The following is a 23072-nucleotide window of genomic DNA, read 5'->3' as shown; positions in this document are numbered from 1 at the left end:
AGTGGCCCACCCCAATGGTAGCCTAGAATCCAAGACCACCGTCTTCTGCCTGTGTCCTCTTCCTGAGTAGTAAGATGCCATCAGGTCACTGCAGTGGGCTTAGTGGGAAGTCTCCATCAGGGGACATTGCCCTTGTGCTGGCTCTGGTAGCCGGAGGCCTTGAGGAGGTAGGTCATGGGTGATGTCAGTACACCGAAGAGCTTCTTCAGACTATGTCTTGTTCTAAAGTTCAAGGTACTTTTTGCTAAGAACACTGAGGTCACTAAGTTTTCCATCCACCAGAGTGTAAGGTAATCAAGCATTATAGGGGCACAATAAATAAGCCCTTGGTAGCCCAATGAGTTGGCACACACCAGTAATCCCAGTGACTCAGGAGGCTGAGGCAGAAGGATCCCAAGTTTGAGTCCATCCTCAGCAACTTGGCAAGACTCTATCTCAAAATAAAAGGGCTGGGAATGTAGCTTAGTGGTAGAGCACCCCGGGTTAAGTTCCTAGTACTGGGGAAAAAAGACCCTTAGTTAAGTGTCTTTTTATGTGTTTTTTTTTGTTGTTGTTGTTCGTTTGTTTATTTTAATTGATTGTACCCTGTGTGTCCTTATTGGTAATGCTTACTTTGTCACCAATCAGGGAGCTCTACCTCTGGTCTGGCTATTTTTTTATTTTGTTTAAGAAATTTTTTTTAGTTGTAGATGGAGACAATGTTTTTATTTTATTTATTTATTTATTATTTATTTATTTATTTATTTTGTGTGTGTGTGTGGTGCTGAGAGCAAACCTAGTGTCTCAACATGTGCTAGGCAAGTGCTCTACCTCTGAGCCGCAACCCCATCCCTGGTCTGGCTGCTTTTTAATCCAGTTATTAGGGGTTTTCCTTAATTTGTGTGTCAAATCTTTATACTCTTAAAAATTCCTTTTAATATTTACTATTGTCAAGATGGGTCTTGAAGGAAAAAATACATACATGGCAATATGTGTTTGTTTGCTTTTAATTCATTTAAGTTCAGATTAAAGCTACAGACAGTGCCTGGCATACACTGGTGTTAAATGAGAAGAAGAACTAGAACTCCAACAACACTTTGCTTTCCTGATGGAAACAAGGACTCCCCTTCAGGCTGTGCAGTTCTAGTGTCATGGACACCTGTGATGCTCTGTGAGGGGGGATGGGCAAGGGGCAGGCAGGCCAGGCCTCTGTCTTCACTAGTGGACTGATAATGCCAATGCCAAATTCTCCAGATTGATGTAGAGTAATGAAGTCATGGAGCGCTTGGTGTTATGTCCAGCCTGATGACACACTCGGGAAAGAAGTGGGAGAGGAGATGATGGCCATGATGATAATGAAGACAATTAGGGGTGGGCCTAGTTTCCTTTTGGAGTTTTAATTTTCTTGCTTTTTTGGATTAGTAAGTTAAAGACACATAAACTTCCTAGGATAAGTATTCACTGATTGCACTTACATAGTCTACAAAGTTCAAGTATAGAGAAGGTGAGAGATAGGGAAATGTATTTAAAATCAAAGCTACATTCTCAGCTAATGCTCCAGCAGGAGAGTTAAAACATAGCCATGTTTGGCAGGATGATTACTACATAAAACAGTCTGTGAATACTTATTTGATTATTCTCAGAAATAACCCTGTGAGCCATGAGGATGGTGCAGCTATTAACCCCTTTTACAGAGCAGAATACTGAGGCTCAGAGTGGTTAACTGTTTCTCTGTGTCAGCCACTACTGCAAGGAGCAGTTTGAACCCAGGCACAAACACCATGTGTGCTCATTTATGCCAACGAAATGAATATGGTCTGGGGTAATCCAGGTAGGTTTTCAGAAGGAGGTGGCATTTTAGTGATCCTAAATGAGCGTAAATTAGAGGATGGGGAGATTAGGAAGCTGCTGGAGAATGCAGTAGTGAGAGGACATGTGTTAGGGGAGGAACTGAAGGAAAGGGAGTTGAGGGAGCTCTCAGTAGTCTAGTTTAACTGGCATAGAAGGTACACAGCAGCAGCGGGGGAAGAGAACCGAGGGGCAGCTGGAAACCAGAGCACAGACACCACCAAGACAAGGCCTCTGGACTCAGTCTGTAAGGGATGGGAGGGTGCGTCTCTAATGAGTGTGTCTGTCTGCATGTGCATACGTGATCACTTGCAGTGCAGTTTGGAGTGGTTCGGTGAGAGAAGACAGTACTGACCCAAAAGCCAAATAGAAATTTGTAGGTGGTAGCTGTCCATGGATGCTTTTAATTTTACTTCCTACATAAAAAAAATGTGTTGGAGGCCAGAGACTGTTTTCTCTCTCATCATGTATTTCATATAGAAATGAGGAAAGGAACCAGTTTAAATTAGTTTAAACCCAGGGGGAAATGGAAGACACGGCTGCACTGAAAAGGTGATTAAAGAGCTTTCTTTAAAAAGGTGCCTGTTCCAGAGGGTGCATGGTTGACTTCCAGCTAACCTTGAGCGAAGAGAAGACTGTTGTATTCAGCCACAAAGAAGATGGAAATTTCTACCACACATTTGATAAATCCATCATGATTTTAACAAAGGGTGGTACAACTGGGCACAATGGCACATGCCCTAATCCCAGCCGCTCAGGAAACTGAGGCAGGAGGATCATGAGTTCAAAGCCAGCCTCAGCAATAGCGAGGTGTTAAGCAACTCAGTGAAATCCTGTCTCTTAATAAAATACAAAATAGGATCGGGTTGAGTGGTTGAGTGCCTCTGAGTTCAATCCCCAGTACAAAAAAAAAAAAAGGTAGTGTTAAAAAAAAAATTATAGGCAATTCTTGTTAATGAATGTAGATACATACTAACAAGTTGTATCCAGCAACAGGTGAATAAAACAGGTACAACTTCTAGGCATATGGAATATCTGTGTAATTTATCACATTGGCAAGATCAAAGAAAAGAAATACATCAGTATCATTTAGTTCAGCAGCCATTCCATATTTTAATCTCTAATAGGAAAAATGAAAAATAATTTATGTAGCATAAGAACTGTTTATAAAACTCAAAAGCAAATATTCTAAATGGCAAAATAAAGCCTTTTCAATTAAATTACAAAGACAGAGATGCCCACTGTTTCCATTAATTTTCAATCTTTCTTTGAAGGTACTAGTGAATACAAACATGAGCAAGAAAATCATCAGTTTAAAAATAGTAGTTAAAGCTGGGTGTGGTGGCTCACACCTATACTCCCAGCAGCTGGGGAGACTGAGGCAGGAGGATCATGAGTTCAAAGCCAGCCTCAGCAAATGCAAAGCACTAAACAACCCAGTGAGACCCTGTCTCTAAATAAAATACAAAATAGCGCTGGGGATATGGCTCAGTAGTCGAGTGTCCCTGAGTTTAATCCCTGGTACCAAAAAAAAAAAAAAGAAAAGAAAAAAAAAATAGTAGTTAAGATTTATTGAATGATTTCCAGTTAACAGCTGTTTTTCTCTGTACTAGGTGTAAATACACAGAAATAAGGGTGGAAAAAACTATTCTATGCATGATAATGCCAGAAATGTAAGCTATGGGAACAAATTATGTGAGAAAGACACAGAACTTTAAAAAAAAAAAAAAGAGAGAAAGATGCAGAACTATATGAAGCAGACTGTGAACTCTTATTGAAGCATATAAAACATGGGCAGATGGAAAGTTGTGTCATGATTTATGGTGGGAAGACAACAAAAAGATGTCAGTTAATTCAAAAAATTCCAGTTAGACTCCTAACAGGGTTTTCATGTTTGGCAGGGGGTATTTGGCTGAAATTATCATTAGCTTCGCATAGAAGAATAAGTGGTGTCTTAAGGAGCCATAAATATGAAAAAGAAAGGATCATGAGGGAAGAAGGGGGAGCCTACTTTACTAAATATCAGCATATACAGTAGGCCATTATAATAAAATCATGGTTTGGGCAGAGAAATGCACTAATAGTGCATGATACATATAGAAAGGGAATGAATGTATGGTTGGGCCGAGTGGGTGCACACCTGTAATCCCAGCAGCTTGGGAGGCTGAGGCAGAAGGATTGCAAGTTCAAAACCAGCCTCAGCATCATAGTGAGGCCCCAAGACCCTGTCTCAAAACAGAAAAATTGGAGTGATAGCACCCCTAGGTTCAATTCTTAGTACCAGAAAAAAAGGAAAGAAAAAAAAAGAAGAAAGAAAGGAAGAAAGTGAATAATCAACAAAAGTGATATTTCAAGTTAGTGTTAAAAAGGGTGGCTATTTATTAAATGATGGCACAAGCCGTTATTGGGGAAATGGACCACCACATTATCCCATATATGAAGATACAACTCAAAGAATTGTGTTCCCAACAGAATTCTGAAAGATTATATGTATCACATAGGTGTGAGTGAGATCTTCTGAATTAAGATGGGAAACCTAAGAGTTATGAAATAAAAGGTGCATATAGTTGACTATAAAATTAAAACAATTTGTACAACAACAGATAACCATAAATAAAACCAACAGGCAATAGAGTTGGGAAGATGGATCTGCAGTGCAGATAGCAGCTCAAGGGCTACTATACCTAAGACTGAGCAACTAAAGGACTAGCTGCATCTGTTGCTGGTAGGCAGATGAAAAAAGAGTTTTTGTTTTGTGTTACATGTATATTATTACATTTTTTGAAAAGCCATGGGACAATATCTATATAATTAAAAATACATATTCCCTTTAATTCCACGCCTAGACTATCCCATAGAAAATGGGATAGCACTAAAACTTCAAAATATGTGTTAGAAATAACTATTGCAGCATTATTTAAAGGGGTTATAAACAGAACAAAAGGAAAACTAAGTGTTCACGGAGGAACAAGAATAAATGTCTGCATTGTGGATTATTATACAGCTATTATAAAGAAAGATTTAGAATTGCTAGACTGGTCAACTTAGGAATTTTCATGTTATAAGAAGATGTAGATTAGTAGGCATAAAATTGTGTTTCTGTAAGGCAAATGCTCCTTAATCCCGTTTGTGTATCTATGTATGTGTGCATGCGTCTTATGTATAAAAATAGGGAAAGATTTTTATAAAGAGTCAGGTGAAGTGATGCGTGCCTATAACCCCCAGTGAAATTGAGACAGGAGGCTCAAAGTTGCCAGCCTGGGCAACTTAGCAAGACCTGACTCAAAATAAAACGAAAAAGCTTGGGATATAACTCACAGGTACAGTGCCCTGGGTTCCATCCCTATTACCAAAAAATATCTATTTGAGTGGTGGAGTGGTTTGCATATGCCAATTTGTTAATACAAGGTACATGGAAGGGATGGAGAAAGGCATTGTTTTAAAAAAGATTATACTTCAGGAAGATGCAGAAAGAGCCTAGCATCTCCACTACCCAGTAGTGCGGAATGTGTGTGTGTGTGTGCATAAGAGGATCCTGAAGGCAGAGCTGTGGATGAGGGAGCTATGTTGGTGTGTTCTGGGAGGAGAAGCATACCACAGGCTCAGCATGTGCAACACCAAGGCAAGCATTGTCAGATGGTGGCCAGCTACTCATCTTGAGTCATACCCAAATGCTCTGTTGTCCTAGGTGAGCCCGGGCACCCTGGGAGAATCAACATTCTGGGATCTGTGGTAAATAGCTAGCTGCCTTTTTTAACCAGTAGTTTGAGCACTGATTAAAATGTGCACACATAAAATGTGCCGGCTCTCTTTGATCCTGGTCTGATGCAGCTTCTAGTCTAGACTTGGATTTGGGGAGGTTGTCTGATAGTTGTTTTGGTAAATGGAATTGCATTTTGTTTGGCATCTCACCCCTTCACTTGCGAACCTGTCTGGTTATGGTGCAGGTCCTGGGTGTGAGAGTCTGAACCCTACTTGTTAGACAGACACAGTCTCTGCCCCTGCCCCCCAGCTTACTGCCTTTTATTTTAAGGAGCCTCCAAGTGATACTTTTTTTGGGGGGAGATGATTACTAGGGATTAAACCCAGGGGTGCTTTACCACCGAGCTATATCCCTAGTCCTTTTTATTTTTCATTTTAAGACAGGGTCTCACTGAGTTGCTGAGGCTAGCCTATAATTTGGGATCCTCCTGCCTCAGCCTCCTGAGTCTCTGGGATTGCAGGAGTGGCCACTGCACCCATCTAGGAGCTCAGGTGGTTCTGGCACACACTGCAGTGCGAGAGCTACCCCTCTGAAAAGTGCATAGACTTGTCTTAGAAGGTGGCCACTTGGCAGCTTAGGTTGGTCTTGGTCTTAGATGTTGTGGAGCAGCTTCTCCTGTTCCCTCCCTCAAGTTCAGCCTCTTAGCAGCCTCCAGCCACTCCTGTGTCCACCAGGAGGCTTCGCTTTCTAGGCTCCATCTCTGAGCCAGAGTGTGCTGGGTGTCCCTGAGCAAAGTGAGGGAGTATGGAGCCCACCCTTCTCTGGCGTTAAACCCTTAGATGGGCTGTTGTCCAGTACCTGAAAACTGCTTTCTTATGTATTGTGTCCAGTTTTGCAGTTGTGTATAGGGGCCAACAAGCCAGAGCCAGTTGAGACCTATATAGATCTGGATGTCCAATGTGCACCTACCAACCCTGGAGAAAACCTGCATTGGGGGCCTTATCTTATTTTGTCACCTGCCCTCAAAACCTGGCTGGCAGTGGTGTGCCCGTTCCAGCCATAGGCATTTTCCTCGGGGTCTGGTCAGAATTTCCCACTCTGGGTACCCAGAGTCTAGCGGCTGCCTGATTAGGCAGTAGGCACTGGGTAAATGTAGCTTTGCTCACCTAGTGGGGATTGACCTGGTCAATCTCTCGAGGATCCAAAGCTCCAGGAAGGTCTCTTTTGCCTCCCCCAGAATCCCCTTGATTTAGTCTTCTGCTGGCACCTCTGCGTCCCATCTTAGAGCAGTGCATGGAGGCTCTTCAGACCTGAGCCTTGTTTGGGGCTCTGGGGCGGATGGTGTGGGGAGCTGAGATACACCTGTCTTCAGCCTCACTAGCATAAGCCTTCTTGCTTAATCCTCATGAGATTATTTTTTCCTACAAATTTATTTATTTATCCTATTTACCTGAAAGTGCTGTTAAGATTAAATTAGGTAATGTATGTTAAGGTTCTAGAAGAATATTTAGTAAACATTAGGCTTCCTATTGTTACTCCCTTTATGAAGAATTCCAGTTACCCTGGGTCACGTATGCACAGGTGACGCATGTTGTTTTGGAAACAGCTCCTGCTACCTTTTGCATTGGAGACTGTCTCCCAAAATGGGTCTGCAGACCCAGGGCAGGTCTGTAGTTGCAGGAGTTAAAAACCAGTGGCAGTACTTCATATGAAACGGCTGGAAACCTTTTGTCCTGAAGCTTCCTGCCTCCTGCTCAAGACTTTCCTGTTCCCTTTATAGGGCCTTAAGACCCATGCGGTCGGTCCTTGTCAGCTGAGCCAGTGCAAGTGCTGCCAAATGGAGTTACCAGTCAGAGCCTTCTGAGAGCCGTTCAGGGCTGGGACTCCAGTAGTCACTAGACCTGTTTTTCAACTTGAGGGAGAATATACTGGCTGTGTGTTTGTATTTCCTGACAGGAGCAGCCATTGACGTCAGGGTCCCCCTGCTGTGGCACCTGCTGTTTTTCTGTTCTGTAGCTTTGCACATTACTGAACTTTAGGGAGTATTTATTGTTACCAGTTTTGAACCAAGTCATAAGCATTTTCAAGATAGCCATGTTCATTTTTATTTTGCCCCTTAACAACCTTGTGAGTTAGCCATTTCCAGCACCCCAGTTGTCCTGTGAGAAAACCAAGTCTGCTACACAGCATCACATGGTTCTGGAAGATTGCGGCAGCACGTGAGGGACTCTTCCTGCTGTGCCAAGCTGCAGGCAGCACTGGGGTGGAGGTGGGGAGCAGCAGGCCTGTTTCTTCCCATTGCCTCTGGGTTTCAGGTAAAGGAAAGCATTCCTCTCTGCCCTGGGAATGTCAGCTGGGCTGCATTCAAATCTTATAGTGTCTTTTAGAGTAAGAGCCAGAGGCCGCTGCCTGTGTGATTGATTGGTCATCTTGTCTGACCTTCATGCTTGCTATTACCTGAGACCTACACTGAACATCTGTCAGGAGAGATAGGAGAATGGGGTGGGGGGCACAGTCATCCTGTGGCCCTGGAGGTGTCTGAATGGCTCTGAGCTCTGAAGTGACCCCATCTATAGGGGACACCCACACCTCTGTTGGGGTGCGGGTGTCCAGATTTTACTCCTTGTCTTGGAGATTTGGGGAAGGTTTAGTGGGATCAGGTTGGAGGGACCCTTAAAGGTGTTGGTTAGTAGTGCTCGGCAACTAGCCTTCCATTCTGTTGTCACAGCCCACAGTGCTGTCCCATTGCCATTGTTGGTCCCACAGATAAAGCTTAACTTCTGCATTTTCAGTTTTCTGCCTTCAAATGGCATGCTGCTCCTTCTTCCCTCCCTCCCTGCCCATACATACGTATGTCTTTGTCTGTATATATACATATATCTGTAGATACAGTCATACATGTATGAGTGTGTATAGATATTTTCTAAGGTCTAAAGCCAAAAATCCAGAAAATTTAGCCTGATGTCTGTGAGGGAAGTTCCTTTAGAAAAAGTAATTTTTACTTGTCAACGTATGTTTTTGAAAATTAGCTTATTCTAAAAATAAATTATATAAGTGTATTATTTTATTTTTTAACAGTTTTTAGTTGTTGATGGACTTTTATTTTTATTTATTTGTATGTGGTGCTGAGAACCCAGTGCCTCACGCATGCTAGGCAAGCACGCTACCGCTGAGCCACCACCCCAGCCCTAAGTGTATTATTTTAAATAGGTCTTGAAAGTATGTTCTTTATTCCCGTGTAGAGAGGTAGAGTTCAGAATAGATGAGAGAGTGATTTGGAAAGGGCCTCATACGAAATGTTTGCATAACGAGGGGGGGAATGAAATATTTTTAATAATGTAGATTATTTCTGGGTGCTTAAAGTGGTAACTTTATTAATCTTTATAATGAGCAGACTTACTAGATTCAATACAGGTATAAAAAATTTTCTTCAGGGAATTCAGCTATTTTAGAATTCTCTTTTGGTCTCATTTAAAACACTAGGGAAGGGCTGGGGATGTGGCTCAAGTGGTAGCGCGCTCGCATGGTATGCGTGCGGCCCAGGTTCGATCCTCAGCACCACATACAAACAAAGATGTTGTGTCCGCCGATAACTAAAAATAAAAAATATTTAAAAAAAATAAAAAAATAAATAAAACACTAGGGAATAAGCCGTAAATGTGGTTTCAGTGCAGAACATGGTACAGAGGTGATTAGGAAGTTAGTCTTACCAGTCATAGTTAGTTACTGGCCACATATGTGACCTCTCCACTAAGTGATTAGAAATATGGTATGTAGTCCTACTCTGATTTCTAAAGAAAACCTTTTGTCCATTGGTGATTTTTTGAGTATCATTATCCTGGTTTTTGATTCTCCTTGTTTTTGTGTCCACTGTACTTTCTGTTTGCAGTGACTTAGCCCTGCGGAATTGCTTCCTAACCTCGGACTTAAACGTGAAAGTGGGAGATTATGGAATAGGATTCAGCAGATACAAGGTAAGCCCTGTGTTAAATGTTGCCTCCTTGCTCTCAGCTCTTGGAAGAGTGGGTGAGAGTCTTGGTTGTGGTGCGTCTCTGGAGTGGGGTGTGTTCTGTTCATCATAATGGGAGTATCGCTGCCAGTGTGTGATTGGTCTACAGCACTGTCTGTGCCCAAGGTTCTGTGACAACTTTCCAAATACTTTGTTTAAAAAGAGTTATGCTGCTCATAATTGATATATAGTCTGATATGAAACAGATTTTAAAATGAACATGTAAGCAACAGTTATGACTTACATAACAGAATGCACATGTCAAATAGATACTTCTCCATTACACAAATCAGTAAAATTTTGGCTCAAATTCAGCAACCTTGGGTTTTGATTTTTATACACTACCATAAACATATCCCTGAAGAAAATAGCAAATAGGTAGCTGAGAGTTTCATTTAGTGTGTGTGTGTGTGTGTGTGTGTATGTGTGTGTGTGTGTAGCCCAGCCGATTGAGGTTGTCCCAGCGCCATGCTGTCAGGAGACCCCGCCTGTGCCACTTGACCTTTACTTTCCAAGCAGCAACATGAGGATAATACCTACTCAGTCTTAACGGGGTTTATGTGTGGAATGGAGCGGTAATGTTTGCAGAATGAGTTATGCAAATATAAGTTGGTTATTTGTCACAATTTTCGTAGTGACTGTGATGTCTCGAGTGCTTCCTGTATACCATGCACTGTGAAGTAGTTGTGAGCATTGCCATGTAGTCACAAAGGTCGGTAGGTAGGTTTGTGTGATCCCCATTTTAAAAATAAGGAGAAAGCCTTCTCACATTGCTACTTTCTGAGAACCACATCACGGTAACTGGCGGAATGAGGACACGCAACCATTTGTCGGGCTTTGAGGCCCAAGCTCTTGCTCATTAATGGCACATTCCCCTGAGTGTGGAAGCCCAGCCTGTGGGGAAAGGAGCTCTGTTCAGGGTCCGTGTTGCTGCAGCAGACACGATGTTCCTTCCTTTTCTAGGAAGGGAGACGGAGGCGAGCATTCATGACTCAGAAACCAGCTCAGGAAGCCTGGGAGGCTTCAGAGAAACTCCTCTCCCTTCCCTCCACTCCCAATGTCTTTCTTCTTGCCCACTTTTATTCTGATAATGTTTTGAGCTGGGTATGAGTTTTCTGAGAATGTCCTGGAATTAAATCATTGAGCTCATGAACAGGTATAATTCTTTTGAAAACTCTGTATGCTTTCTAACAACACAGGAGGATTATATCGAGACAGATGATAAAAAAGTTTTCCCTCTGCGATGGACTGCTCCAGAATTAGTAACCAGCTTTCAAGACAGACTGCTGACTGCAGAGCAGACTAAGTACAGTAATATCTGGTATGTATCTGTTTTACCACTTCTTAGGCTTTTTTAAACAAGGACCCATTTCCTCCTCTTTAAGTGTGACAGTATTTGTTTAAAATGGAGAAAACAAAGAGTACCTGATGGTGTAGAAAAGGCAACTCAGTGACATCATAGCAATTATCACAATTGTGACAATATAATTAGCTTTTCCAGTACTGCCTCTCTTACCCATTTTCCTCCATGAAAGCAGGAACCAAGTCTGTTTTATATTCTGTGCCCTACCACAGGGCCTGGTATATAGTAAATGTTGAATGAATATTTGTTGTAAAAACCCAAAGGCATTGGACTATCATGTAATATGTGATTTTAATTTATTTTTGCAGTACCAGGGATTGCATCTAGGGGTATTCTACCACTGAGCTACACTGCAAGCCCTATATTTTTTGAGACAGGGTCTTATTAAGGGCCTTACTAAGTTGCTGAAGCTGGTTTTGACTTGGCGATCCTCCTGGCTTAGCCTCCCAAGTTGCTGGGATTACAGGAGTGCACCACCATACCCAGCTGGTCCTACTGGTTCTTGTTGGTACCTTGTTTCCTCTGGGGCTTTTTTATGGTGATGATCCTTAGAAATCTAGAATGAAGCATATTCCTCTAGAGAGGACCTGTGTTTGCTTCTGCTGGGCACCTGGGTGTTCTGCCATGTACAGGGTGCTGCCAGCCAGGGCTTTCCATATATAGCTTGAGGTCTTTTAGATCATTCAGATGATGTGAATTTAGGCTGCACATCTAGATAAAGGTGAGCTCTGTGGTTACTCTTAGCTCCCACTCCTTACACACACACATTTATTCTCTTCCTCTCCCTCCCTCATTGCCTTGGCAGCTTGCCTTGTAGAGACAAGGTTATTTCTGCCATGAGGAAGTCACTCTTTAAGACCCTATACATTGGGCAGGCTCAGGGCTTTGACCTGTTTACCATTGTCACTCCATCACATCTCAGGAACTACAAACAGAAACCTAGAGCTTCAATAGATGCCCCAAGGCAAAGGTGATCTTCTGTTCTACTTAGTTCTTTAAGTTCTACATTTTGTCCTGGTAATTTCTACATTCTTATGCACCTGTGCCTTTAAAAAGATGCTTTTTATGCTTCATCCAGGTTTTTACTGCCCTTAGCAGGATGATTTACCTGAAAACATAGCCAACATTTCCTAAGACAGACCTGGCCCTAGTTCATGCCAGGGTGACCAGGAAAGACTTCATGCAGAGATGGGGGTGGGGGCTGTCTCTTATACATATCTNACAGAGTTGTGCCACCACACCCGGCTGAATTCTTATTTTCTTTCTTTTTTTTTTTTTTTTAATATTTTTAGTTTTCGGAGGACACAACATCTTGTATGTGGTGCTGAGGATCTAACCCGGGCCGCACGCATGCCAGGCGAGCGCGCTACCGCTTGAGCCACATCCCCAGCCCTGAATTCTTATTTTCTTCAATTAAATTGTAAACTCTCTAAAGTCACTAACAGTGTCCTAAAATTCTTTTGTACAAAAAGAATGGTCATCTACCCCTAACATATGTGCCAAAGAAGAGAAAGTACTTCTTGCCTTCTGGGTTGTATCAGGAGGTTCAGATCATTTTGTTTCCATTGATAGAGATGATTTCTCAACTAAGATACTCAGTATGCTGATTTAAATTTAAAGTTTATTGCATACATTAAATAATCTATTTACTCAATACAGTTTGTTAGTCAAACTGTCTGAGGCTGGGCTTGTAACTCAGTGGTAGAGCGCTCGCCTAGCACTTGCAAGGTGCTGGGTTTGATCCTCAGCATCACATAAAAATAAATAAATAAAATAAAGGTATTGTGTCCAACTACAACTAAAATGTACATATTTTTATGTACTGGGTGTAGGGGATGATATTTTCTGGTGTTCACAGCTGTCGTGAATATGGAATTTTTTTCCTACCCCAGAATTCAGTTATTTATTTAGTCTACAACCATTTTGTAGATCTCTTAAGCATTCTTTTTTTTTTTTTTTTATAGTTGTATATGGACTTAATGCCTTTATTTGTTTTTATGTGGTGCTAGGATCAAACCCAGTGCCTCACACTTACAAGGCAATTGCTCTACCACTGAGCCACAACTCCAGCCCACTCTTAAAACATCCTAATGGTCTTTCAACTAATTTCTTGGGTTTTTAAAGTTAACACTCATATTACCTCACCTCTATCTCTGTTATCTTCTTCATATTTTTTTGGCATTCGCTAAAACTTCTAGAGTAGAAATGCCTAAATGTGAGAAGACAGTCTTGTCCTCCTCGTTTTAATGAAAATGCCTCTCTTTTTGCTATTACTTGTGGATGTGGATTATTGTTTTGAGAGTTTATAATGTTAATTATCTTATTATTATTAACCTCTTCAGTATATACCTTGTCCTTAAAAACTGCTGTCTATTCAAATAAAAATGTGGGTGTTAAAATTTTGACATTTAAAGGGAGAAAGCCATGTTCTTCTTCCCGCAGGTCACTGGGTGTGACCCTTTGGGAGCTTTTTGATAATGCTGCCCAGCCATATGCAAACCTTTCCAACCTGGACGTCCTCAATCAAGTCATTAGAGAGAGAGAGACGAAACTCCCGAAGCCCCAGCTGGAGCAGCCTTATTCTGATAGATGGTTGGTAACTTCACGTTCTTTGTTATCTTTGAAAGGCAAGGAAATCGTGCTTCCACGGGTGCTAGTTCATGTTTCCTATTTTCAAACAGTAGGTCTTAAGAAAAGCACTCATTTGTACATTATCCATGACTAAGTTTTCAGTTAACATGTCTTTCTTAAATTTTTGTGGTACCATGTATTGAACCCAGGGTACTTAACTACTGTGCCACATCTCCAGCTCTTTTTAATATTTTATTTAGAGACAGGGTCTTGCTGAGTTGCTCAGGGACTCACTAAGTTACTGAGGCCAGCTTTGCACTCTCCTGCCTCAGCCTCCCCAGCTGCTGGGATTACTGGCTTGCAACACCCCATCCAGCTCTTTCTTAAAAACATTCAAAAAATGTTTACAACAAGCAGGAACTTAAGTTTTACATACAATTAAAGAAAAACTGCCTGAACTAATTAAAGAAACCAGTAGTATGGGAGCTTTCCATTGGAATTGTTTTAAAATGAAGCTGTTTAGGGCATAGTGGCACCTGCCTGTAATCTCAGGAAACTCAGCCAGATCCTGTCTCATAGTAAAATAAAAAGGGCCAGGCATGTAGCTCGGTGGAAGAGTGCTTTCCTAGCAAGCACAAGGCCCTGGGTTCCATATCCCATCCCTAGTACTGCTAAAAAAAAAAAAAAAAATTAAAAATTAAAAGAAAAGGTGAAATTGTTTATATGTGATGATTAACAGGAGAAAACATGGATCACATGAAAGGACAGTGTTCAGATTGGCAGTGGAGACTGATTCATATATGTATATTGACATTTTCAATATAAATTACTTTTACTTTTTATCACTTTTGTGGGTGTGTGGTGCTGGGGATGGAACCCATAGAGTCACACTTGCTAGGCAACCACCTGTCGCTAAGCTGCATCCCCAGTCCTACAAATTTACTTTCTATGAGAGACTTTGGATCTGTTCTGCTCCATTTCCAATTAGGACCAGGTTCACCTTCCTTCAGACCAGTCTACACCGCAGTCTGCGCACCTGGTGATGCCTCGAAAGCTGGGCTTCCCTGTGTTGGGGCACTGCTCAGCTCCCCAATTTCTAGAGCTGTTTCATCCAGAACACTCTGACGTGTACTCTGTAAACCCAATCCTGTGAGGCGGTCTGTCCCCCCCGCTGCTTATGGCTGCAGGTTAAGATGTCAGCCATACTTAGCCAACCCCCTTTGAAGACCTAGTCCCTGGTTGCTTTCTCTACCTTCCGCTCTTTTCATGATCACAGAAAGCCATGGGCCAGAAACTGTTGTTATCCAGGAAATACACATTAGTTACAACAGCTTTTGTCTGTGAATTCTCACAGAATAAAATGAATAAAAGTATAAGATAAATACATTCCCCACTTAACATGGGCCAGGCCTGTTGGTGCACACCTGTAATCCCAGCAACATGGGAGGCTGGGGCAGGAGGATTGCAAGTTTGAAGCCAGACTGGACAACTTCACTGAATCCTCATCTCAAAATTTAAAAAAAAGAAGACTAGGGATGTAGCTCAGTGGTAAAGCACCTTTGGGTTCAATCCCCAGTACTTTAAAAAAAAAAAAAAGGAAAACATAGAAGAACAGTTTCTAAATTCAGTGGCTGAGTCATTGCAAAACCACTAGAAGAACAAATGACTAGCAAATGAACTATAGTTGGATACCATGGAGTGCCCCAAAACCAAAAAATGAGTGGGTCAGATGTTATATTTTTTTCTTTCTTTTTTTTTTTAAACATTTATTTATTTATCTTTAGTTTTTAGGTGGACACATTATTTTGCTTTTATGTGGTGCTGAGGATCGAACCCAGTGCCTTATGCATGCTAGGCGAGCACTCTACCACTGAGCTACAACCCCAGCCCCAGATGTTATATTTTTTCATTTCTTCTTGAGTCTTGATCTCACCATGAATAAACTCCTTAATATGTTTGGCAGTGATTTAAAGAGTGGAAATGTGTGGGGGTGTTAAGTCGTATCAGGGTTCTTATAAAGTCTATTCTTAAGACAGTTTATCATCATTCTGTTAATGTCCTCTGCCACTCTGTTCAGGTATGAAGTCTTACAGTTCTGCTGGCTGTCACCAGACAAGAGACCAGCAGCTGAAGATGTCCACAGACTGCTGACTTACCTGCGCATGCAGAGCCAGCGGGATGCGGAAGTGGACTTTGAACAGCAGTGGAATGCTCTCAAACCAAACACCAGCAGCAGAGACACATCAAGCAATGCTGCCTTTCCAATCCTCGACCATTTTACCAGGGATCGGCTTGGTCGAGAAATGGAGGAGGTTCTCACAGTGACCGAAACGAGCCAGGGGCTGAGCTTCGAGTATGTCTGGGAGGCCGCCAAGCATGATCATTTCGATGAGCGCGGCCGGGGCCACCCAGATGAGGCCTTATCCTACTCAAGCATCTTCTTTCCAGTTGAGGTGTTTGAGAGTTCCCTTTCAGAACCTGGGCCTGGAAAACAGGATGACAGTGGCCAGGAGGTCCCCCTCAGGGCCCCTGGAGTGGTTCCTGTCTTTGATGCTCATAACCTTTCAGTCGGAAGTGACTATTATATCCAGTTAGAAGAGAAAAGCGGTAGAAACTTGGAACTTGATTACCCACCTGCACTGCTCACAACCGAAATGGATAATCCAGAAAGGGTTGGAGCAGAGGCATCCCAGTTTCCCACCCTCAGGAACCCAGAATTTGAGGAATCCAGTACAGATGAAGATTTCTTCCAGAGCAGTACAGACCCAAAAGATCCTGGCTTAGCTGAGGATTTACATGTTAACAGTGGCCCTGAGAGCCCGTTCAATAATATTTTTAATGATATTGACAAAGCGGAAGATTTGCCCAGTCACCAAAAAATATTCGACTTAATGGAACTAAATGGAGTTCAAACTGACTTTAAGCCAACCACTTTAGGTTCAAGTTTGGATGACCCCAGCAAGTCAGGAATAGCTTGCCACTCTGACAAAGAAAAGCCTCGTAAGCTTTTTGACCATGAGCCTCTTTGTTTGTCAGAAAATCTTTTGCACCAAGATCACTTTGATCCATTGAATGTTCAAGAATTGACAGAAAACTTTTTATTTCTTCAAGAGAAAAACTTACTAAAAGACTCATTGTCTAGCAAGGAACTTATAAGTGATCTTCAAACAGAACTTAAGAATGCCAGTTTTACTGACACTGTTTCAGAAATGTCTCCTAGAAACTCTATAGCTACTGAGCTTAAGCTTAATGAAAAGACACCGGGCTTCCCTCTGTCCCAGGAGAATCTGGGCACAAAGGGCACAGATGCAGGAGTCACGCTCAAGGGTGACACTTTGAGCACCTCATTGCAGTCTTCCCCAGAAGCGCAGGTACCTCCTACCTCTCTCACAGCAGAAGAAGCACTTCCTGATGCCCCCCCAGGTTCACTTCTGAAGCAGGAAGGGACCAAGCCTACAGGTTTGGATGTCAGCACCCCTGAGGACCTTCTCTGCCAGGATCTGAATCCAGACTCTACACCTGCTGAAGTTGAGATTCCCTCCACCAACACCAGAACCTGTGGTGTGGACAGTGGGCCCCAGGACTCAATGTACCCAAGCCAGGAGGTCTTCAGATTAACCAAAGGGGACTCCATTCTTATAGATAATGTTCTTGCTAGTCGGGGGAGTACTGGGAACAGTCTTCCAGAATTGAGACAAAACTTACAAAATAAACTGCTTTCAGAAGACTGTCATGGAGGCAGTTTACTGGAGAAAAACTTGGAAACTGTAGAGACTTTAAACCAGCTAAGTTATAAAGATGCCACAAAAGATACAGGCTTGGTGTCTGCCCTTTCATCAGACTCCACCAGCCAAGATAGCCTCTTAGATGATAGCTTGTCAACACCCAACCCGACCTCAGAACAGTCAGTAGAGACCCCAGACTCCCTGGATTCAGTGGATGTCCATGAAGTGTTATTGGAATCCTTAGGCTCCCACACCCCTCAGAAACTCCTGCCCCCTGACAAGCCAGCAGATAGTGGCTATGAAACAGAGAACCTGGAGTCCCCTGAGTGGACTCTGCACCCTGCCCCTGAGGGCACCTCAGACTCAGCTGCAGTGGGTGATGGCAGTCATAGCAGTCTGCCTCCCAACCCGGTCATCGTCATCTCAGATGCAGGTGATGGCCACCGAGGGGCAGAAGGCAGCTCACAGACTTTTGCACCTGTCTCCCAGAGTTCATATCGAGACTCTGCATACTTCTCAGATAATGACTCGGAGCCAGATAAAAAGTCTGAAGAGGTCCCAGGAACCTCCACTTCAGCCTTGGCATTAGCAGAGGGCCAGTCCCTGCCTGAGCCAGTCACCCCAGAGCAAAGCCCTGGTGCCAAAGATAGCTGCCCGGAAACCCAAAAGAGCCAACCACATCAAAGTTGTCCATCGGATACGCAGAATTCCAGTCACTTGGAAGTACAAGAAATATTGGAGTCAGTGCAGGCTGAGATTTCCAGACAGACATACCCTGTGGAAGACGAGGCCAGGAGCCCCTTAAGTTTATTGAATTCAGAACTTAGCAGTGACGACTTCGAGATGCAAGAAGATCGCCCCTGCACCATCACCTCCACAGGAACCAACACCAACGAACTCCTGGCATATGCAAATTCTTCAGTGGATAAGTCCTTATCCAGCCACTCTGAGGGCCCCAAGTTGAAAGAGCCAGATATTGAAGGGAAATACCTGGGCAAACTTGCTGTGTCTGGGATGCTCGACCTCTCCGAGGATGGGATGGATGCCGATGAGGAGGACGAGAACAGTGACGACTCGGATGAGGACCTGAGGGCCTTCAACCTGCACAGCCTCAGCTCCGAATCGGAAGACGACATCGAGCACCCTGTGCCTGTGATCCTCAGCAACGATGAGGACAGCAGGCACTTGCGGAGTTTGTTGAAACCGTCAGCATCTGTGGCCATTGATCAGCTGCCTGATGACTGGAAGAAGGAAAAGAAGGCAGTGACGTTTTTTGATGATGTCACAGTCTACCTGTTTGACCAGGTATCTGTTACCTCTACATTATTTTTTTTTTAATGTTTACTTTTTAGAAGTAGTTGGACATAGTACCTCAATTTTGTTTATTTATTTTTATGTGGGCCTGGCACGTGCTAGACGAGCACCCCATCACTGAGCCACAATCCCAGCCCCACCTCTAAATTATTTTAAATGCCTGTATCTATATTAGAGAATTCCAAAACATGTTACAAAGTTGAGTGTGGACTGTGGTCTCTTTTATAATTACTGTTTCGTGGTAACAGATTGCGATTACCCCAAGTAATTTGGGGTTCCAGTTCCAAGAATAGTCAGAGATGTAGTTTGCCCAGGGAATTTGAATTAAATTAAGAGAAGTAGACTTGGATGCTCTTCCTGGATCTCCTAACAGGTCCTACTGAAATCAGTTACCCTTTACAGACTAATTTTTAGAATCTGACAACTGGCAATAACACCCAGCACTTGGGTGCAGGCCTGGAACAGTTGCTGGCACTCAGCTCTGGAGACAGCCGACCAGCAGCAGCTCCTGCGGTGTGTCTGGGAGTGTGACGTGCTGGCCCTTCTGCCCCATCCCCTGGCCGCATGCTCTTTGCCCAGTGTGGAGCAGGAGGCTTAGTGTGCGACGAGCACAGACAAGCTCCTTGAAAAGTGGAACAGCTTATAACTGAAGTGTTGTTTTTGAATTTGCTTCTGGAGTCAGCTGGATTGTAAGCAAAGCCTGGTTGTGGGAATAGGCCCCATCACTTTCCAGAAGGTGTGGAGACCTTGGCTTCCTTCATGGTGCTGGCTCCTTTTTGCTTAGTTCTTGGAGCAGAGCCCTTGGCAGCATGGCCTCTATGAAGCACCTGCAGTCTCGGCCATTTCTGTTGCTCTGTGCTTTCAAATGTGCCTCTGCGATACGGGAGGTGGAGGTTGAAGGAAAGAAGAGTGGCTTCCTGGGCTCAGCCTGAGCTCTGAGGTCTGCTCCTTCCCTGCTGCTCCCCACCACCTCCACCTGGAGAACCCTGTCAGCCAGCCTGGGAGAAGAAGGTGCCCTTCTCCAAGAACAGAAAGGAGAGGGATGAACACAAGATAGAATCTCAGCATTCTTGGGCCCACCCGGGTTTTTTTGGTTACTTGGTTTGGGTTTTTGTGGTTTTTGCCGCTGTCTTAATATTGGTGTCAGGGCGATGCTGGCCTCAGAGAGTGCGTTGGCAAGTGTTTCTTCATACTCCTGTGGCTTCTGGAAGAGATCATGTAGAAGTGTTGATCTTCCCAAAGAATTGCTTTTGGATTTTGTGGGGTTTTTTTTTTCTTTGTTGTTTTTCTTCTTATCTTTATTATTTCCTTTCTCCTGCTTATTTTGAATTTATTTTGCTTTTTTCTCCCTGAGTTTCTTAAGGTAAAAGCTTGGGGTTTGAGACCTCTCTCCTTTTCCAGTATTAGCATTTAATGCTGTAATTTCCCTCTCTGTACTACCTTAGCTGCATCCCACTGTTGTCAGAATGTTATTTTCATTTTCATTCAGCTCAAATGATTTTCTGTTTTTCCCTTAAGACTTACTCTTTGATTCATGGATTATTTATAATATTGTTTAATTTCCAAGGGTTACAGATTTTCTTGTACCTTTGAGTTGCTGGCTTCCAGTTTAGTTCCATGATGGTCAGGAGCATGCTGTGTAGTTTCCATTCTTTTACGCCTATTAGGGTCTGTTTTAGGGCCGGGCTGTGGCCTGCCTGGGTCAGTGTTCCCTGTACCTCTGAATGCGTGTGTTCTCTTCCTGTGGTGGACTGCTGTTCTGTAAACGTCAAGTTTAGTTTGTGGATAGTCTTGTTCAGTTGCTGATTTTTCTGTCTAAATTGTTACTCTTCAGAGTAACTGCAGCTGTGGAAGCTGCAGCTGTATCGTGGGTTTCTACGTTTCTCTTCACTGATGTCAGTATCGTTGAGTGTGTTACACATCATGTCTGTTAGGCAGGCCCTCTACCCGAGCCACCTCCAAATGGTTCGTGTACATACAGGGTGATCGCATCTTCTTCATCCACTGCCCTTTTAATACTTAACCAAAGTCCTTTATTCCTCTTTCTTTTCTTTTTTGCAGTGCTGGAGATTGAACCCAGGGCCTTGCACATACTAGCCAAGTGCTTTCCCCTGGGCTGTATCCCCGTTCCTTTTTCTAATATTCATATAGCTGCTCTTTCTCTTTTTTTTTTTTGGTGGGGGGGGCGAGGTATTGGGGATTGAACTCAGGGGCACTCAACCACTGAGCCACACCCCCAGCCCTATTTTGTATTTTATTTAGAGACAGGTCTCACTGAGTTGCTAAGTGCCTTGCTTTTGTTGAGGCTGGCTCTGAACTTGCGATCCTCTTGGCTCTAACTTTCTTTTGATTATTGTTTGGTGTATCTTTTTCTTCCTTATGCTTTTAATCTACCTGTAACATTACATTTGTTATGAATTTAGTACAGATAGTATATAATTGATTATTTTTAAATTTTTTATTATTTTTTTTATTTGTTCTACTTAGTTTTACGTGACAGGAGAATGCATTGCAATTATTCATATACAAATGGAGTGTAACATTTCAATTCTCTTGGTTGTACATGGTGTAGAAACGCACCATTTGTGCAATCATACATGTACCTAGGGTTATGATGTCCATCTCATTCCACCATCTTTTCTATGCCCATAACCCTTCCCCATCCTCCCCTTTGCCCAATCCGGAGTTCCTCCGTTCTTCCCATGCCCCACCCCCCAATCATAGATCAGCATCCACTAATCAGAAAATACTCGTCCTTTAGTTTTTTGGGATTGGCTTACTTCATTTAACATAATATTCTCCACTCCATCCATTTACCTTTAAATGCCATAATTTTATTCTCTTTTAATGCTGTATATACCACAGTTGTGTATATATACCACAGTTTCTTTATCCATTCATCTGTTTATGGGTATCTAGGTTGATTCCACAGTTTAGCTATTGTGAATTCAGCTGCTATAAACATTGGCCTGGCTGATTTTAAGTCCTTTGGGTAGTGTGCTGATTTTAAGTCCTTTTGGTATGGACTGAGGAGTAGGATAGCTGGGTCAAATGGTGGTTCCATTCCAAGTTTTCTAGAAGAATCTCCATACTGCTTTCCAAGGTGGTTGCACCAATATGCAGTCCCACCAACAATGTATGAGTGTGCCTTTTTCCCCACATCCTCTCCAACATTTAGTATTGCTTGTATTCTTGATAGTTGCCATTCTGACTGGGGTGAGATGAAATCTTAGAGTAGTTTTCATTTGCATTTCTCTAATTACTAGAGATGTTGAACATTTTTTCATATACTTGTTGATTGAATGTATATCTTATTCTGAGAAGTGTCTATTCAGTTCCTTAGCCCATTAATTGATTGGGTTGTTTGGGGTTTTTTGGTATTAAGGTTTTTGAGTTCTTTATATATCTTGGAGATTAGTGCTTTCTCTGATGTGCATGTGCTAAAAATTTGCTCCCTTACTGTAGGCTCTCTTTACCTCAGTGATTGTTTCCTTTGCTGAGAAGAAGCTCTTTAGTTTAAATCCATCCTATTTATTGATTCTTGATAATTTTTTTTATTTTTTTAACTGGTTTAAAATAGGTTTTAAAAAATAAAACCTATTTCAAAAATCTGTCTTTCGTACAGATAAACATAAAAACAATTGTATGTATTTTGGGGGTGGCATGTGATGTTTCAGTACGTGTACATACTGTGTAATGTTTAAACCAGGGTAAACATATCTGCCTCCTCAAATGTTTATCATTTCTTTATGGCAAAATCATTAAAATCTTTTCTTGTAGCTTTAAGAAATATATGGTTCATTTTCATCATCTGTGGTCACCCTGCTGTAGGATGGCATACCAGGACTTCTTACTCTTCTCTCAGTGCCCATTGATCAACCTTCACTCCTTCCATCCCCATGGGAAAGGTGGGGCCAGGGGCATATTTTTAGAGCATGTTTTGTCTGGGTGCAGTGGCACACGCCTGTCATCCCAGCAACTTAAGGCTGAGGCAGGAGGATCCCAAGTTCAAGGCCGGCCAGGGCAACTTAGCAAGGCCCTGTCAAAAAAGGCAGAGGTGGAATGGAAGGGTCTGGGAATATAGATCAGTGGCAGAGCACCCCTAGGTCCAATCCCCAGTACCACAAAAGAAAATAAAACCTATTTTGAAAATCTGTTTTCAGTGGTGTATTTAATTTAGGGGTTTTTGTTTTGTTTTTTTGGTTTTTTTGGTACCAGTTGCACTGGTATCACTAAGCTGCATAGGGCCTTGCTAAGTTGCTGAGATTGGTCTCAAACTTGTGATCTTCCTGTCTCAGCCTCCTGAGCCCTGGGATTACAGGTATGAGCCACCACATCGAGCTTAATAAAATTATTAATAAGCTTGTATTTAGGTGCCCCGTTTTGTTCTGTTCTTCTGATTGTCTCTCTTTCCTCTTTTAGTAATAGAACATGGTTAATATTAATTTTTATTTATTGTGTCTTTTACTGTGTGTGTGTGTGGTAATTTGGTGGCTGGAGGGTTCCAGTGTACATACTTACCTTTTCAGTCTGCTGAGAACCAGCGTTTCACCACTTCCT

The 23072-nt window shown here is 42.6% G+C and overlaps 1 protein-coding gene across 1 annotated transcript in view; it reads left to right on the top strand.

Annotated features, from left to right (window-relative positions):
- The window catches only part of Lmtk2 (lemur tyrosine kinase 2), a 65138-nt gene that overhangs the window by 34233 nt on the left and 7833 nt on the right, over positions 1-23072 (top strand). Inside the window, exons 7-10 of the mRNA XM_015501907.2 lie at positions 9420-9504; positions 10739-10860; positions 13345-13494; positions 15551-18503. Coding sequence (XP_015357393.2) covers positions 9420-9504; positions 10739-10860; positions 13345-13494; positions 15551-18503 — 3310 coding nt within the window. The remainder of the gene's footprint in view (positions 1-9419; positions 9505-10738; positions 10861-13344; positions 13495-15550; positions 18504-23072) is intronic.

This window comes from Marmota marmota, unplaced genomic scaffold (genome assembly GCF_001458135.2).
Source record: "Marmota marmota marmota unplaced genomic scaffold, marMar, whole genome shotgun sequence".
NCBI lineage: Eukaryota > Metazoa > Chordata > Mammalia > Rodentia > Sciuridae > Marmota > Marmota marmota.
This window is presented reverse-complemented; position numbering and strand designations above follow the sequence as displayed.